Source organism: Dasypus novemcinctus, chromosome 10 (assembly GCF_030445035.2).
Source record: "Dasypus novemcinctus isolate mDasNov1 chromosome 10, mDasNov1.1.hap2, whole genome shotgun sequence".
Lineage (NCBI taxonomy): Eukaryota > Metazoa > Chordata > Mammalia > Cingulata > Dasypodidae > Dasypus > Dasypus novemcinctus.
Genome location: NC_080682.1, coordinates 83,940,473 through 83,959,481, shown reverse-complemented (window position 1 = coordinate 83,959,481; position 19,009 = coordinate 83,940,473). Strand labels below are relative to the sequence as shown.

General features: G+C 46.9%; 1 protein-coding gene across 12 annotated transcripts in view; it reads left to right on the top strand.

Moving 5' to 3' along the window:
* AMPD3 (adenosine monophosphate deaminase 3) overlaps positions 1-19,009 on the top strand; it is a 176,976-nt gene that overhangs the window by 119,133 nt on the left and 38,834 nt on the right. For 8 of the 12 annotated variants that reach the window (XM_058305753.2, XM_058305756.2, XM_058305755.2 and 5 more), the window contains exons 2-3: positions 8,487-8,712; positions 18,110-18,314. In XM_058305753.2, coding sequence (XP_058161736.1) covers positions 8,487-8,712; positions 18,110-18,314 — 431 coding nt within the window. Of the gene's footprint in view, positions 1-3,138; positions 3,251-3,561; positions 3,698-3,962; positions 4,169-8,486; positions 8,713-18,109; positions 18,315-19,009 lie in introns of those variants that run through there. The other 4 variants (XM_004453403.4, XM_004453399.5, XM_004453405.5 and 1 more) reach the window with 4 other exon arrangements.

Sequence of the window (19,009 nt, the reverse complement as noted above, 5' to 3'; positions counted from 1 at the left end):
GCATGGGTGGGTTGCTGGGAAACTCTTTGACCTCTCAGCCCTGTCCTCAGGGCAGGCTCAGTCCTTCCTTGTCAAACTCTGAGATCCCAGGTAAGGGTTGAGTTGCTCTCAGCTACTTCAAGAAATTCTTTGAGAGATGAGGCCTATTTTTCTTTTCCTTATTTGCTAGATCACTCTCCAAAAGGCCTCAAAATCATTTCCCAGATCTTGCAAATTCCATGGGCAGATGAAACACCTTAGGCGAAGCAAGGAGATACCTTTTCTTTTCTAAAGATTTCCTAGTTCTACCACAAAGTATATTAATCTCTTAGTTCTTCCATGTGCTGGGTGCATATCTAGGACAGGAGACAATAGCTTTGGGATTTTGGTGTATAAGGACTAAGGCACAGAGGGCAGGCTAATGACTGGAATCCTAGCCATACACAGTTACCAAGTAGCATTCATAAAGGAGGAAGCCATTCCTCTTTCTAATCTGACTTCACATTTAAAAATGATTTCCTTTTTCTTGCACCAAGGCAGGAACTTGGGAAGGTACCTGACAAAAATGGTGCTCAATAAATAATGATAAGTAAAAAGATTTAGTGTCTAGATGAGACTTTATGCTATTTCTACAACTGGTTTCTCATTTGTACCTGATATGATGATGAGGATGAGGATAATAATGTTGATAGATAACACTTATTAAACACATATTATGCCAGGTATTATTCTCAGCACTTTACATATGTTAACTAATTTAATTGTCATGGCAACCTGTGAGATCAGTATTTATATTATCCTCATTTTATAGGGAATAAAACTGAGCCACAGAGAGGTTTAACAATTTGCCCAAGGTCATATAACTAAGTGGTGGAGCCAAAATTCAAATCTAAATAGCCTGGCTTTAGTCAGTGTTCTTAACCATGCACAATACTGACTTTTTTTTTTTAAGATTTATTTTATTTATCCCCCACCCCTTTATTATTTTGCGACTGTTGTCTGCTCTCTGTGACTGTTTGGTGTATGCTCTTCTTCTTTTTGGGAGGCATTGGGAACCTAACCTGGGACCTCCCCTGTGGGAGAGACGTGCCCAATGGCTTGAGCCACCTCTGCTCCAACTTGTATCTCTCATTGTGTTTCCTTGATGTGTCTCTTCATTGAATCATCTCGCTGTGTCATCTTGTGGTGTCATCTTGTTGCGTCAGCTTACCATGCCAGCACGTCTTGTCAGCTTGCTGTCTTGCTCTTCTTTAGGAGGCACCAGGAACCAAACCTGGGGACTCCCATGTGGTGGGTGGACACCTAACTGCTTGAGCCACATATGCTTCCTGAATACTGACTCTTGAGATTGCCATAGATAGAGTCTTTAACTTGGCTGATTCACTCATTTATTTATTTGTTAGGCATATTTATTCTACAAATATTTATTGAGTGCCTACCATATATTCTAGGCATGGGGATACAAAAATGAATGAAACAAGCAAGGTCTGCATGAAGCCAACATTTAATGGGTGCAGCCCCCTTGCCCTTTGTGTGAGTCGTACACACCTTGAAACAAGAAGAGTGGACCCCTATATATATGCAAGCCTATGTCATCCTTGGGGGCGGGGGAGGGGGGATTGGTGTCTTTTCTTAATGAAACATAATTTGATTCTAGTCTCTCCTGTCTTTTGAGGTTTGTAAGGGGCATTTCAGCAACGAAAGTGAATCCAGCCTGGCCTATGGAGTGGGGTTACTTGTGAGATACGGATCCCAGGCCTGGTTATCATGGATTGTCTTAATATTCTTTGAAAAGAGAAATAAGGCTTTGAGCTTGGGACCAATGTTCCCCAGCCAGAGGAAACTTCTAGGCCACAAGGAGCAGTTAGGCTCAAGGTAGAATTGTGAGGTCCTGAGTGGAGCTTGCCCTCCTGGGAATAGCTGACATTTCCTTCCAAGCTGTTGCTATATGGGAGGGTCTTCCATCCCTTTAGCTCGGTGAGACCCTTGGTCCTTGCTCCAGACTGTGTCATCTTATTGGGACTGCTGCTTGTCTTTGTCTGAACCGGATGGGGTGGGTCTCACACCTGTAGCTGGGGCCTTTGCCAGGAAGATGTAAACTTTAACATGCTCCTTGTGGGAAGACAGCTTTCTTTAGGTAGGAAAATGAAGGCTCCAAGTGGAAGGCCTTTCCAAAGCCTACACCATGGGATATTAATAGGGGTTTTGCTTTTGTTTTTAATATATTTAATATATTAATGTATTAATAATAGTGATGGTGGTGGAGGATCAAATAAGTGTGTCGGGTTGAACAAAGCCAAACAGCTTTCTTTGCTGTAGGACCTCTCAGGTAGTAATCTGCTGGTAAGAATTGTGCATGAATCTCCATAAAGAACAATGGTATGGGGAATTTTCCAAGCATTCTGATATTTTTGTTCTACAGACTACACCTTTGGAAGTGATTGCCTAGACTCTGTCTACTCACGGTCTGGTTAAAAGTGCAGAATTAAATTTCTTGAGTGTCTTGGACCCAGGTATGTTCACTGGTCCGTGGGCTAGGATGTTCCCATTGCAACTCATACCACACCACCCTCCTCCCCAAAATACACCAGCTGAAGGAATCATTTGCCCCTTCTTCTTTCTGGCAGAACAATATTCAGGGCTTTGCTGTAAGTCCGTTTAATTATTTAATGAATAAACCTTACCCTCCCTCTAGGTTGCTTGTAGCCTGCTGATTGCGCTGTTTATGAAACAGCTGTGTGGACAGGTGGGTCGTAATCTCTGGGTCGCTCAAGCCCAGCAGAAGCCCGAAGGTCATGTGCCAACCCTGTAATCCTGCTCTGTGCTCACAGGAGTTGTAATGTGGGCCCAATTAGGCACAACCTGGTGATTGGACATGAGGAGGTGACTCAGGCCCAAATCAGGGCTAGAGCTAGCCTCCAGTAAACAACAGGATTTCAACAGCACCACAGAAATAACCAATTTACTCACGGTTATTTCCCAGGCCCACATCATTTAAGCTCAGTCACCGGGAGGCTGTGTGTCTGTTCAGAGGCTCCCCATACAGGACTGTCCTTTTCCTAAAGGGTGAATGAAAATTGGAGCTTTGCGCCCTGTGATGCTGTTTTAGTCCACCCTGCTTGGCTTTAGAGAACTGCTTCTGTGGGTCTCTCGAGCCAGGCTCCACCTTCCTCGGGGAGGGCGGCAGCGGCTGGCAGCAGGGTGGCAGCGTTCAGCCGGCGCTTGGGAGGCTGCTCAGTCCTGGAGGCCCACAAGGAAGCCGGGCACAGCAGTAAGAGGGCGAGGGTGTGGCTGGGGTGGGGGCGGGCCCCGGAGGGTCAGGCGGGGACATCCTTCTTTTCTGAGGGGGCATCTGGGAGAGCCCACCAGGCTGCGCAGCCACCTGTGAGGCACGGCTTCTGGCTTCTTTCAGTAAAGAAAGGAAGGACGCGCCAGCTTTTCTTCCTAGCCCTGCCCAGTCGGCTTCTGAGGTAGTCTCCAGAGTCTGTCCTTTCCTGTGAAAGGAGGGAGCTGTTCATGGTCCTTCCCTCTTTTCATGGAGGGGAGGAGCTTGAATTGGCAACTGGGCCTTGCACTCCCCCTGCCAGCTCTGAGAGCCCTCAAGAGGGCTGCTTTGGGAGCCCTTCCGAGGGAGAGCAGACTGTGAAGTAGAACCTCTTGGGTAAGATGAACCCGGTTGCCAGGCCAAGCCAGTGGGGTTCGAAACGGAAGCAGAAAGGTGATGATTATCACACTACTCAGCTTTCAGGAGTCTGGGTGTCAGAGGGAAGCTGTGGCTTATTTCTGTGGTTGGTTGGGGCAGTTGAATGTACTGTTGTGCTGGGGCAGCAGTGGTTTTAGTTTCTTGTTTTCTGGTGAGGGTTGTGAGCAGGACCAGGGCACTGCTTTCAGGACACAGCAGCCGTTCTGCCTTGGATATCTGGCATTACCTGGGGGCCTTTAGGATTCTTGGGAAATTTTCCATTCGTGTTTCATATTCACAGAAGAATTTCCAGCCCAGACTTCCTGCTCTGGCTCCCTGATGCTTACAGATATGCAAAGCAGAGACCTCCCACCCCAGCAGTGGCAGACAGGACCCAGCTAGCTACACTTCACAGGTCAGCCTTCTGCGGCTTGCAGCGCCTGGGCCTGTGCGCGGCCTGAGTGGCATCCTCAGGATCAGTCATGGAGACTTCAGCGCCGGGCTCAGGTCTGTGTCGTGGGTTCTGACGAGGGGAGCCTGGAGAGAGCAGGAAGCAGTCTCATTTGTGTAAGGAGGGGATTTAAGAGGCACTGTGTATCCATGAGGAATCTGAGCCTCCTCTTGACATAGAGGTGCAATGGACACAACCAATCCAATGTCCACAGAGAAAAGGTGGGGTTGAAGGGGTCCTCATATATTTTTTTGTAATGTAATATTTTTACAAAATCAATTAAAAAAAAAAAAAAAGAGGCACTGTGCTACCTTTGCGGAAGAGCTGGGATGACAGAAAAGTTACCGTTGGTTGAAATTGGTGGCATTTTAGAGCTTTCTAACCTGGGGACACTATTCCAAGCTGAATGGAGGCATTGCATGTAGCAATGAGATCATCTGTATCACTAGCTGACTGATGCTGGTGAATTCACAGTTAAGCCTCCCAAGTGTGCTGGCTTCAGCCGACAAATGGACAAAAGTCAGGCATGAACAGACAGCTGGAGTTGAAGCCCTGCTTGTTGTTAGCAGAGTGGGCTTTCCTTGGCACGTCTGTGGGTCTGAAAGTAGAGCCAAGCTCTGAAGGGAAGGGTAGCAGGTGGGAGCTGTCTCCCAAGCACATCCAAAAGTTTGCTGATGTGTGGCAGCCTCATAAGGGGGCAGTACCCCAAGTGGGCTACTTGGTCTATACAAAGTATGGAGTGAATTCTTCCCCAAGTATTTAAGACATGGTAGTAGTTCTGCAGGAGATTCATACTGGTTCTTTTGAAAAATAAAAAATAAAAAAGGGTTCGACTACAGGCAAAAGTGAGGGAAATGCTACTCTATGAGTCTCAGGTCTTTAATATGTGTTTGGGGGTGGAAGGCTATGGGATGCCACATTTTCCCCAAAGAATTGACCATGGGACCGATTTTCCCAGCAACAAATATCAGCTCTTCATAGGACCCAGTTTGAGAAAGGCTGATTTAAGCTATGACAAAAGAAGGTATTCCAGGATTGTGTAAAATGATGTATACCAAAAAGTATGTTGGTTGACTTGTGTAAGCTAAAAATGCTTCATGAAAAGATGTAGCAGCATCTGGCATAAGAGCCCTTAGACTTAAATGATCTCCCAAATGCCCATTTTGTGTGTGTGTGGAGGTGGTGGCGTGTATCTGGGTCAGGCCTGTGAGTGTTTGGGAGGGTAACTGGGGAGGAAGGGGGTGGCATAGGCAGTTTCTGTGGGACTGAATGCAGAGATAGTTCTCTGGGATGGCTTCTTTCCAGTATGGGGTAAGGGGGGGAGGGTACTAATTGCCAAAAACCTGTTGCAGAAATTTGATTTGTTTCCCTCTTTTAATAAATCTTATGTCTAGTCTTTTTATTTTTCTTGTATTTATTAAATATGACATTATAACAGCATTAATTATCCAAATAAGACACCCGCCCTCCTGCCATGTGGTCACTTTGAGTGTCTCTCTTGTAGCTACTGCCTATAAGGGGATACATTTTCATATAGATGTAACCATATAGTATAAGCATACTACAGTTTTGTGTATTAAATTATTCATTTGCTGTTATTTTAAAAGATGTTTTCTATATGGTCGCACTGCTCATAATTATAATTTTGACTGCTTAACAGTTTTTTCAGATGGGTATGCTCTAATTTGGACATTTTAAATCTATTTATATAAAGAGTTCAGGTGAATACTTTTTTACTTCTATGGATTCTTTTCCTGGGAAAAAAGTCTAGAATTGGGGTTACTTGGTCGAAGGCTGTGGATGCTTTATGGTATTAGCTGCCCTTTGCCTGGGGCTTGTTTGATCTCTTCCTCTGAGATGCCGTGTGGGGTTTTGGAACATGGCATTTAACCCAGGACCTAGGGCTAGGGGCCTGGGGATCCAGCCTTGTTCCAGCCCAAAGGCACCTCCTGTGTCCTTTGACCTGTTCTCTCCCCTGACACCTTCTTCTCTGAGCCTCTGCTCTGGTGCTTCCCAGCTTCTCTTCTCATGCTATCAGGATGTAGAAATCTCCAGAGTCATCTCTGTTCCTGGTTCCTCTCTTCTGGGGACAGGCTTTATACACTGTCTGGTGTCAGCTTCTGTAGACCATTACAATTGCGTGGCAAGTGTCTCTCACCACTCCCGCCCACTCAACTCCCTTAGGCTGGGAGAGGCCCAGGAAAGGCATGCCCCTGGGTGTGGAGGAAGGCGGAAATTACTTTACAGTTAAGGGGCCCATAAACAAAACTTTGACTAAGGTTACCAGCTTTCCTCCTTCCTGTCTGTGAATTAGACCCACCTGCCACAGAGAAGATCAGAGCAGCAACCGTCTCTGGGCACCAGAAACCTTTCTGGTACCTAGAATTGCAACACTTAGTACTGAGAGGGCCTTAGAGACCACTTAGTCCAATCCCTTCATCTCACAGATGAGAAAATTGTGAGGTCCAGACGGTGACCGTACTGCGATTGCTCAGTGAGGCCCTCCTGTTCTGTAATTGCTTCCTCCCTGGACAGAAAGCAGCGGGGCTCTGTCTCCGCATCATCCTCTGTCTTCTGGCTGACAAAACCACTTCTCTCTTTAAACCAACGGTAAAGAAACGGTGGTAACTGGTGGATGGGAAACTACTCTTCCAGAGCTGCTCCTGTTGAAGGTGGCTTGTTGAAAAGGATGCAGCATTCACCCATTCGTAAGTGTTGTGCTGGAGACAGTGGGGAGACCCTGCCCTGACCTTTGAAAAGACGAAGAGAAGCAGCACAAGGTAGCAGTTAAGGTTGCAGACTCAGAACCAGATGCCTATGTTCAAATCCCAGAGTAGAGACTCAGAGGAGAAGGGAAAGAGAAAGCACACATTTCTGCCAATTTTTAAAAAATGTGACCCTGGGCAAGTTGGTTTTCTCTGCCTTCATCTTCTCACCTGTAAAATGGGAATGATAGGGTTAACGAGTTAATAGATCTAAAGCACTTGGCAGAATGTACATAATAAAGGCTTTAGAAGTGTTGGTTAAACAAAAGTATAAGGTGGTAAGAATATGGTGATGCATGGGAAAATGCAAATAATGTAACAGACTATAGTTAACAACAATATTGAAATATTCTTGTATTAGTGTCAAAGAAGGTACTATATCAATGCTAAAGATCAATAAGAGGAGGATAAGGAATTTTTTCTTTTGGACTAAGGAAAATATTAAAAAATGTACTGAGGCAATGACTGCACAACTCTGTGATGAAACAGTCACTGAGTATACGCTTTGGATAGATTGAACAAGGCCTGGGACGGTATAACACAGTGAACCATGTGGTATAAGATGAACTGTGGCTAACAGTACAAATATGAGCGTGTTCTCTCATAAATTGTAATAAATGTACAATACTAATAGACAGTGTTATTAATAGGGGGTGCATGGAAAAAATAAACCAAACGTAAGTTATGGACTATAGTTAGTGGTAATATTTTGATGATGTTCTTTCATACTCTGTACCAAATGTTGCACAACAATGCAAGGTATTGGTGGAGGGGTAATGTATGAGGATTTTGCACGTTATGCACGGTTATTTTGTAAGCTCACAACTTAAAAAAAAATTCTTAAAAAAAATAAATCAGATAATTTAAGCCAGTTACTGATAGTAAAGAACCAGTATGTAGAGAGGTTGATAAGGGAAGTCTTTGAGGGAGTGAGTTATAAAAGCTGGGCTGTAAAAGATGATGAGTGTCCTTGTTTCACCCCTTTACGTTTTTTGCTGTGACTTGTTAGAGGGGTTGAGGGGTGTTACTGTGACTGCAGATTCTTTCTTTATCAGCCAACAGCATTCGTGTAATGAAGAATGCAGCCTTGGGTTCCCATGGCTCAGTTGCAGTCAAATCCTTAACCCTTCCGGCAAATCCTTAAACCCTTCAGGCTTCCATCTTCCTCTCTGGGAAGGGAGGAGTGAGATTTGATCGTGGTTGCATCCATGACTCAGATCCTACAGTCTGGCAGGGGGAGCTTCTCCCTGCTCTCCTCTCCCTTCTCAGCGGTGGCAGCAAAGTCAGAAGGTCAGGGCTGCCGGTGGCTGCAGATTCCCTGAGTTTGGGAAGATAGAAGCATACTTAGTTCAACAGCTCATTCTTTGGCTTCTCAACATTTGTTTTCTCATGAAATGTAAGTGACCCCACACTCTTCATCCAATTACTTATTTTGCTAATTTTAAAAATTGACACTCTGGGTTTGGTCTGGGGAATTCCTGCCTAGAGAGCGGAGCCCACGGACCAGGTAGGCCTGGCCCTCACCTCAGTGGCTTCTTCTCCGCTGCACTGAGCATTCAGGCCATCCAGTCATTCGGGAAGGTTAATGCTTGTTCTTTCTCTTTGCTAGCCGAGATGCCGCGCCAGTTCCCCAAGCTGAACATCTCTGAAGTGGACGAGCAGGTCCGGCTCCTGGCCGAGAAGGTGTTTGCTAAAGTACTCCGAGAAGAAGACAGCAGAGATGCCCTGTCCCTCTTCACCGTGCCGGAAGACTGCCCCATTGGGCAGAAGGAAGCCAAGGAGAGGGAGCTGCAGAAGGAGCTGGCGGAGCAGAAGTCAGTGGAGACGGCAAAAAGGTTTGTCCCCGAGACCTGACTTTCCTGTGCAAAGTCGTGCACACATGGGTGTGTCCTGCGATGAGGTGCCTCATGGGAACTGGCATGTCCGTGGGAGTGGAGGGAGCTGAGAGGGGGTCTCATGCCCGAATCTCTGTGTTATTTCTTAAACATGATCACTTAATTAATTACTTTTTTATTGAAGGAAGGAGGTCCTTGTACCTCTGTTAGGTTCGAAAGATCAAAAACTTTCTCTCTGCTGTAGTTTTAATAATCTTGTACATAAATCTTACACATAAATATATGCCACTTCCAAATGGCATTTTCTTTTTCTCTTTGGAAGTTTGAGGATTTCTTGGGAAACATCAGTTTTATTTCTTTTCTTTTGTCATAAGACAATATTTTGCATCAGTAACTCAGGTCATTATTTGCCAGGCACTGGGCACTGGGATGTGATCATAAATGAGAGAAATACAGGCTCTGCCCTGCAGAGCTTATTGCTGGTTCTAAATAGTAGTAAAGTAACTGGACAAATTGATCAAAAAATCACAAGTGCTTTATCAGTCAGGGTCTAATCAGAAAGACAGAAAGCACTCGAGAATTAGAAACAGGATTTTAATGCAGGGAATTGGTTATAGAGGTGATATATAGCTGAGAAGCCAAACAAGGAAGAGGGAGGAAAGCCAGAGGTCAGATTCAGGAGGAAGCACCTTCCACACCTAGGCTGGAGAGACAATGGAAAGAGGCGATATAGCTGGAGCCCAGGGCGCGATCACCCTGGGGAAGCAGGAGCTGTGGTGGGCCCATCCAATGCAAACTGGAGGTGCCTCCCAAGATGGAGATGGAGATGTCCTGCTTTTACCTCCTTTGCACCTTCCTGTTTTCCTCAGTGCCTCCCATTGGCCAAACCCAGCTGGCAGCCAGTTGGCACACATCTGGGAAACAGCAATGGGTGAGGAACAGATCTGAGGGCAAACAGGCCCAGGACCAGCGCAAGTGCTATGAAGGAGATAAATAAGGAGTTAAAAGAGAAAGAGATAGGAAGGGTGGGAGAGTCCATTTTTAGACAGGTCAGGGAAGGTCTCTTCAAGGAGGTGTCATTTTAGCTAAGACTTAAAAGATGCAAAAGAACTGACTATGTGAAGAGTTGGGTGAGGAATCAGCCAGGGCAAATACCTTCAAGTTTCTTCTAGGAGGCCCAGATGGCTAGAGATGTAGATAAAAGGAAAAGGGAGAGGACAAATGGCTAGAGAGCTAAGCAGGGCATGTCAGACCAGCCTGGCAGTCCTGGTAAGGACTCTGGATCTTAGTCCAGGTACAATGGGGAGGCCTAGCCCTTTCACCCGTTATCTCACCTGGAAGAACAGAATAAAAGATTAAAAAGCTTTCAAGAAGTGTCTGGTAGGGCTGTAGCTGGGTCCCTGCCTGCCTATCCCACTGCCGATCTCAAGAGTTAAGGTAGTGAAGCTCTGAGACCTAGCTCATGGATCAGGTCTTCTAAGTTACCGCCTTATTTTTAAAGGCAAGTCCTTTCCTTTCTTGGTAGTATAGAATTTCAGCATTTCCTTAACTTTTAAAAGAACTAGAAAATTGGCTTCACTATCTATCAGTGCCTTCTTTACTCCAGGGTCTGTGAGCCCAGGAAGCTAAGGGGTCACTTGAGTGCCAGCCTTGTGCTGGGCAAGGTGGGGTGACCCCTGGCTCCATGGTCATTCCTGGAGAGTAGAGAAAGGCATGACTTGTCCATGCTGCATCAGCCTAACAGAGGGGCTGGTTTTATGAACTGAATGGTCTGCAGGAACTTCTGAATGTTATGAATTGAGCATTTTAACCCTTAAATAATGAGAAGAGAAAGAATCCTGGCATTTTTTATTTATGGTTATTTTTTTTCTATTTAGGTTCCTTTACCTTTCCCACATTTGTTTTTTCTCTCTCTTTATTTTTTTTAAATGTTACATTAAAAAAATATATACCCCCCACCCCCCTCACCCCACTCCTCCCACATCAACAACCTCCCTCTTCATCATGGGACATTCACTGCATTTGGTGAATACATTTTGGAGCACTGCTGCACCACATGGATAATGGTCTATATTGTAGTCTACACTCTCCCCTAGTCCACACAGTGAGCCATGGCAGGACATACGATGTCCAGCATCTGTCCCTGCAGTACCACCTTGGACAACTCCAAGTCCCAAAAATGCCCCCACATCACATCCCCTCCTCCTCTCCGTACCCCCAGCAGCTACCATGGCCACTTTCTCCACATTAATGCTATAATTTCTTCCATTACTAATCACAATAGTTCCACCGTACAATATCAGCAAGTCCACTCTAGTCAATACTGTTCCTCCATCCTGTAGACCCTGGGATGGTAATGTCTACTCTACCTCTATATCGAGGGGGCGCTCAGACTCCACATGGATGATGGATGCAATTCTTCTGCCCCATAGCCGCAGGCATCCTTGGCTCCCCGGTGTGGTGGTTGACCTTCCTCACCGCCTCCCCCCCCTCACCGTCAGCTGGCCGGGGAAAGTCCAATAAACCAGAGGGTAGGAGCTGCAAGTCTGCTGAGGCTCAGGGCCTGGCCGTCACATGGACAGTCCAGAGATTCAGGTCGCCTGAGCATACACCAACCCCAGTGCCAACCACAGGTCCAGAAAAAGTGACAGAAGAGGCTTGTATAGAAAGGTCACATCTGAGTCCAACTCCATCACACTCAGGAACACAAACTCCAAAGTAGGGCCAACTGACATGGCACTGAATGTTTTTTGAGGTCATTTTTTTCAATACAGAATGACACTGGACCTGACATCTGCAAAAAGAGATTATCCTCTTCTTATCAATTCTGAGGCCAGTGGCAAGTAGAAGCTTTCTTACACTAAGTCCAAATGGTGCTCTCTGGTTTCCAGAAACTCTTCTGCAAATGCCTCTCCAGAAACTTTGTTCTGTCCCTACTTACTAGGTTGTGGTGGACTTGGTTTGTATCTGCCAGCCCTTTTCAAATGTAAGCCCCTTAAAAACCATGTTGTCCAGGATTACAATTAGTTGTAATTGCTAAACTGGAGGCAGACATGCTCCTTTTAAGATTGGGGACCTGCTCCAGGGACCAGCACTCAAGGCTGTTCTGCAGGCCAGGCCAGGCCAGGTTACAAGGCTAGTGGCCAGGTCCCCTGAGACATAGATGTGGGTCAAGGTGAGAGGGAGGGGTGGACTATCTCTGGAATCAAAGTTAGGAGGCTAGGACAAGAAGACAGGAAAATGCTGGTGGAACCTAGAAGCCATCTTTTTTTTTTTTTCTTTTCGCTTTGAAGCTCATCTACCTCTTCTAACTAGACTTCACCTCCCTAAAAATGTACATACTTGGAACTTAGCCAACATGGATGACAACGTGAACAATTTCTGAGCAACCATAATGCACATTAGGGCTCCTTGGGCACTCCTGTTTGTTTTTTTCTTCTCCTTTTTCAACAGCTTCATTGAGATATAATTCCCATGATATTTAATTTGCCCTTTCAAAGTGTACAAGTCAATGGATTTTAGTATTATATTCACAGAGTTGTGCAACCCTCACCTCAATCAATTTCAGAACATTTTTATCACCCCGAATAGAGGCCCTGTACTCTTTAGCTGTCACCCTGCCCGACCTGCTCTCTTAATTATTCTTACTTTACAAAGAGTTATAAGCTTGGCTCTCCTGTTTCTTATCTTATGTGTGGCAGATTTAAAGTAGCAAAGGAGAAGTGGGGAGGTAGGGTGGTGGAAGTGGTTGTGAGTGTGGACTGTGGAGTCTGCCTGACTAAATTCAAACGATAACTCCATCACAAACTGTCGTTATGGCCTTAGGCAAGGCTCTCAACTGCCTCAGCCTCAGTTTCCTGATCTGGCCAGATGAGGATGATCACTAGTAGGATCTACCTCGTGAACATTAAATGAGCTAGTGCGTATTAAATGCTTAGCACAGTGCTTGTCACATCATTAGGTTGTTGGTTTTATTATTTGACAGCTAACAGTGAGGGAGGAAAGAGAAAAATTATGAAAAGCAGATGCAAGAATTCAAAACACAGCAGTCTAGGGACAAACTGCCTCTCAGATTGTGACCCGATAATGCAAGGATGACCCTGAGTTTTCAAGAAAACCTTAAATTATGTTCAGCATGCTCTGATTAAGAGTGCAGGAATTATGTATTTCATTAAATTACATCAAAAAATTCTTTTCAATTAGAGTATAAAGGAGGCAGACTTTGTTATCTGGAAAATTTGGTTATCCTGATTGTTTCCCCAAGAATGTTTTGGATATAATAGGTACACAAATATTTGTTATGAATTGAACATTGCACAGCTAATGTGTTAATAAATCATTTAGGGGTGGGTAACTTTTTCCGAAAATTCAGGCCCATTGACAAAGGCACTTTATTTGAAACAGTTAATTCTGCTTTTAAAGTTAAGAATAGTGATTGTAAAACTTAATTTAAAAGGTAGTAAAAATTGTACTTCATCTTGATCTCAGGGATCTTTAGGGAGGAACAGCAGCCTGGAAAGGTTGGGGACAGGAAGCAGTGAAGGCGAATGGCAGGGAGGCAGTGGAGACCCCCATCAGGAAGCAGGCTGGGAAGGGAAGTGGGGTACGGCTATTAAGGAGGCGAGAGAGAGACAGGGGTGGGGTTCTCAGTTTTTACACCTGGTGGACTTCGAGGTCTTGGAATCAGATCTCACCCATCATGACTGGGTGACCCCAGCACTCCCTGCAAGGCCTCTCTCCCAGGGTTGGTGCACAACAGGCACTGTGGTCACTTGTGTCCGGGTTTGTCTTTCCCGTGGGGCTGGGAACCTCTGGTCTCTCCACAGAGTGGGTGGTGGCTCTTCAGCTACTCTCCTCCTTAGACCAGGAACTCCACCCTCACAGGAGCACAGGCCAGTGCAGGGGACCCAGTGAGCAATAGGAGCAGGTGAGCCCTCGGGAGTGCAAAACGACTGCCCCACCTAGTGGCATTCAAATTCAAATGCCAGTTTGTGACTCTGCCTTGAGCCTTTTGAGTAGTAATTCCCATCTGGAGGGGTGTGGAAGGGGCTGCCTTTCCTGTCCACCTGAGTGTGTGTGGGTTCAGACAGTCCTCCGTGTTCTGAAATGTTCCCAGCGCCCCCCCCCCCCAGACAAGGCAGGGGCCCTTCCTGTCCCTGCTGCTCCACTCACCCCACCCCAGGCTGGAGGAGGTGTCTCCTCTGGGATCCCCAAATATCCAGGACATCTCTTTGCACCGAACACATTGTATGGTAAGAATCTATCAAACCAAGGGTTCTTAACCTTTTTTGTTCCACAGACTCCTTTGCCAGTCGGGTGAAAACCATGGACCTGTTACTAAGTCCACACTATACTGTGTATTATTTAATAAATGTGTCACATCTGCACCAACATGTCTCCTTAAGAATAATGTTTTTTGAATTTCAGTTCAAGTGCACAGACCCTGTGGAATCTTTCAATGGATCCCTTGGGGGTCTGTGGACCCCTGGTTAAGAGCTCCTACAAAAAACTGTCTCGGCCCATCTAAGCCATCACACAGTCAACCCCTGGAGTCAGGGGTTGTGTTTCATCTACCTGTTTATCTCCAGGGCCTGGCCTGGTACACAGTCCCTGTGTGACCCCCGACTCAATGTACACATTTGAGAACCTTTGATGAGAAGTTTGATCCGCTGCTCCTCCCTGCCTGGAAGTCTTTTGGCAGACCACCCAGGGCACTGGGCTTCAGGAGGCGCCTGGGAAGGTGCACACTGTTCTCTCGAAGAGCAGGAAGGGCCTGGCGTTCTTGAGTTTAGCCAACAAATCGGCTGTTGTAACAGGAGGGCACTGAGGTGCCTGGTTCCCAGGAGCTGAGGAGGGCTGGGGAGTGGGGTAAGGTAAGAGGGGGCAGAGTGGGTAGCAGGGGAGAGTGTGGTCCTGGGAGGGCAGCTGAAGTCCTGTGTGGGTGGGTGCTGGGAGGTGCCGGAACAGCCCACTGATGGGATTGCCTTCTTGCCTTGAGGTCCGGGTCTGGTGAGCTGGTCCCTGTGGCCCAGGAGGGCTGTCCATTTCAGGGGCAGCAAAGCTGCTTCCCGGCCCTTTGTCTTGGCCTGCAGCAAGTGTCCTTAGAACTTCATACTCTGCCAGCTCCTTGGCAGGAGGATATTTTTGCCAGGTATACCTGTATGGGCAGGGGAAGGACGGTAACGCTGTCTCTTAGAACCTGATGGCTCCTATGTGGCAGAGGGAGCCACCTTGCTCCGGTGCCCCAAGGACCAGCATGAGCCACAACAGGTGGGACTGTGGACAGACAGATCTTGGCCCATCGTAAGGATGTGCTTTCTAACAGTGCCAACAGATCAAGTCTTGTTCAGCTTTGTGTTTGTGTACCTAGCACTGGCCTGGCTCTGAGTAGTAGCTTGGTAATTGTTTATTGAATAAGCAATTGAATGCTGCTATCTTATTCTGGAAAGTAGTGAGCTCTCTGTCACTGGAGATATTCAAGCAAAGCCTGCCTTAGTGAGAGGATTGGGGCAGGTAGTCTTTGAGGTTCTTTCCAACTAGAAGACCCCATGGTTATGGTAACTTCTTTTATTATTGTGCATCTGTGGGCCTCAGACAGCCTTGAGGGAAAGAGGGGTGCACATAGGCACACACACATACTTAGCTACCACACTCCACTTTTGTTGGCTATGGTAAGCAGAATTTCTAAAATGGCCCCCAAAGAGGTCTTCCCCTAATCCCCAGACTCTATGCTGAGACATCACTCCCGTGATCATGTTATGGTATATGACACGACTGCCTAAAATAGGGAGAGTATCTGGGTGGGCCTGATCTAATCACATGCACCCGCAGAGAGCTTGCTTAGGCTGATAGGAGAAGGGAAGTCAGAGAGATTTGAAGTGCCCAAAGGACACACTATTGCTGGCGCTGAAGATGGAGGGGTCTGTGTGCAAGGATCAGAGAGCAGCCTATAGGAGCTAAGTGCGACCCCCTGGCCAAAAGCAAGGAACCAGTGGCCTCAGTCTTACAGCCTCATGACAATGAATTCTGCCAACAACCTGAATGAGCTCGGAAGTGGATTCTTTTCTAGAGCCTCCAGATAAGAGTCTAGCATCACTGGTGTGTCCATTTCAGCCTTTCGATACCCTAAGCATAGAACCCGCTGAACCCACCCACAGGCCTTACCTACAGAACTGGAGCTAATAAGTGGGTGTTGTTTTAAGCCACTAAGTTTGTGGCACTTATGCAGATATAGAAAACAAATATAGGGACCTCTCCTTGAGCTCCAATCTGCATTTCTAAGTTTCTGAGATCCTAAAGTGGCTAGCTTCTGGTTATTCCAAGCCCCTGCCCATGATGAGTGGGCCCTGAGGAGTTGGCCCATCTGTGGTTAATCTACAAAATCTCAGCTCCAGCTCATGGATGTTCATTTGTGACAATCTAGAACTTGCCTGAGGACCAAGGCTATTGGATGTCTTCAAGAGGAGAATTCTTTGGATACTTGCTGGTGGGTGCTGGCTTCTTCACTGGGGCAGAAGAATATAAACATTCTTTGGACAAGTCTGGCATTTTCTGGACTCTGGCAGCCTTCCAGCTTTCTGTCTGTGGTGATTTTTTTTCTCATTCACCTTCGACCTCACCTGCAGCTGCTTCTTGGCAGGGCCTGATCTCAGGCAGCACTGGCCAAGGCCTACAGGGATGAGGTTGGCATAGGGGTAAAAACACATGAGTGACACAGGAGCCAGTCAGAATGCTAGAGGAATGGCTCTTCCTCTGGGTGTGAACATCCCAAAGATGCCAAAGTGAGATCTTCATCTGTCAAGGTGACCCTACCTTTGAGGAATGACCGAATGTCAAGAGTTGGCATCTTGCTGTGGGCAGGATTCTTGGCTCAAGCCCCACCAGATGGATGACAGGCTGGGGAAAGCCTGGGCTGGGGGGTCCCTGAGTTCAGGTGGAATTTCCCAAAGCAGCCCAGTGTGTCTATTACGCAGAGGGCCAGAGGCAGGGCAAGGGTAAAAAGGGGCCACCTCCATCTTCCAGCTGTATGTAGTCTTACCTCTAAAGAGGTGATAATGCTAGGTATGCAGGTAAGAACCAGAGGGCCTCGGCAAGTAGTGGGGGGAAAAATAGAGGAGGAGTACCACAGTTCCTGAAAAATCATGTCTCTAAGAAGGAGACCTGGCCAAGAGCCAGGAGGAAGACAGCTGTTTGGGGTGAGCCATGAGGCCTACCTGGAGATCATTTGATTTCTCCACACCCTCAAAGCATCACTGGTTTCTGGAAAGGAGGAGGGGTTTGAAGGGCTCTGGTGGGTCAGAGTTGTCACTGAGGCCTTTGCAGGGGGCCAGAAGCCCTGACTGTAGTGGGATAAATCCCAGGAGGCTCCTGGGCTCCTCTGGCACAGCTAGGGCAAGTAGTCAGCTCATTTCTGGCACTGGACACCGCTAGATGACAGTGTAGGGAGGCTGGGTTCCAGTAGAGACTGAAAGAGACATGGGAGAAGGATGTGTTGATGGTCTCACCCACTGCTGGGTGATTCCAGGATTTGGGGTAACAGCATTTGAAATGATACTGTTTTGTTAATGAGGAAGATGGAGTCATCACAAAACAGACTTGCAAGATAAGCATGTGCTTGTGGTGTTTTAAACCCTCTTCAAAGAGTTAAAGTGAAATCATCTTTTGGTGCCAAGATGACAGGTCCATAGGGACCTGAAATTGATGCCGATCAATCCCTTCCCCATAATAGATGCAGATCTGTGCCTGCTCCAGAGCAACAGCCAGAAAGGCCACCATCAGGTCTGAGGCAGGTGCGGCAGGGAGATTGGGTGGGGCAGGCTCCAGGGAGGTGGAAGGCTGGGGTCTCCTCCCCCCCTTGCTGGGTGATTTTGCACGAGTCCTTCCTCCTCTCTGGGCCCCTGACACTGTCTCTGTGAAAAAGAGGTTGGACTAGTTGATGGTCACCCACTCTCTTCTGGTACCAGTGCCCCAGATTTCTAACTCTGTCTCTCTGTGACTCTGTTCTTATTCCTTGCTGACTGTTCATGTGTTGGGACTTTGAGTTTGGGACTGAAGAAAGCACTCTGTCCACACTGGAGGAAAGCCTGCTGATCTAATGTCCTCGTCTCTCAAGCCCTTTCGTGGTAGAGCCCTGCAGCATGGGCCGCCTCCCTGCCTCCCGTGGGGTTTGCAAACTCAGCCCACAAGTGGTTCTTAGTGTCTGGAGAGCTGTTATGTATTTCATGCCAAGGGACATGTGTAAGACGAAGGCATAGATAATTTGAAACTTCTTAATGGTAGGGCCAGTACCAGTGATTAAACGTAGCAAAGTAATCCTGCCATGGACCTATCAAAGACTTTATTACTCACCCCAATCAGCGGCTGATATCTCCTACCTTTCCTTGTCCTTGGCTCTTAGAAAGAAAAGTTTCAAGATGATTCGGTCCCAGTCCCTGTCTCTGCAAATGCCAACGCAGCAAGACTGGAAGGGGCCCCCAACAGCCAGTCCAGCCATGTCTCCCACAACCCCGGTGATCCCTGCAACCCCTTTCCAGCCTGCGCCAGCGCCCTATGCCATGCCTGAGTTCCAGCGGGTCACCATCAGCGGAGATTACTGTGCAGGGGTAAGGTGTCTACTCCCCTCTCCCCACTGGCTCTTCTGGGGAGTGCGTGAGTGCTGGGTGCTCCTTGAGTGCAGAGACCAAGGGTCCCTCGGATCTTTGGGGTCATGCTCCTTCCTGTGGGAGTTGGGGGGAGGCGGAATCTGAAGAGAAGGAGGATCCTGGCAGAGGTCGTGGGGTGTGTGTGTGTTGAGGGGCTGCCCCAGCCCTGGGAGGCTGCTGTTCTGTGGTTGTGGCCTGGTTCTGTACGTTCTATAGGCCCTGCATGCTGCTCTGTATCCCTGCAGCCCATGGGGAAAGGTGTTGGCTTGGGACTCTTTGTGTCCCCAAATGTTTAATGGATTCAAGGTCTTGTTGTTGATCAGTCTGCATGAAATCAGTTGTTATTGATTCAGCTCTTCTAACCTACTTTGGTTCAGTATCCTTAAATACAGGCTAGACTCTTACTTGATTAGAAAGTGAGCAGGCTTGATCTACAGCAAGTCGGTTAAGTCAGTCACTGAAAATGTGCTAATTTCACCTGAATGGATGATACACTTTTATTGCTTACTTAATTTTTTTAGAGAAGTGAGTTTATAAAACAATCATGCATAAAATACAGGATTCCCATATACCACCCCACACCAACACCTTGCACTGGTGTGGAATATTTATTATAATTGATGATGGCTCTTTTTAAATAATTGTGCTATTTTTTA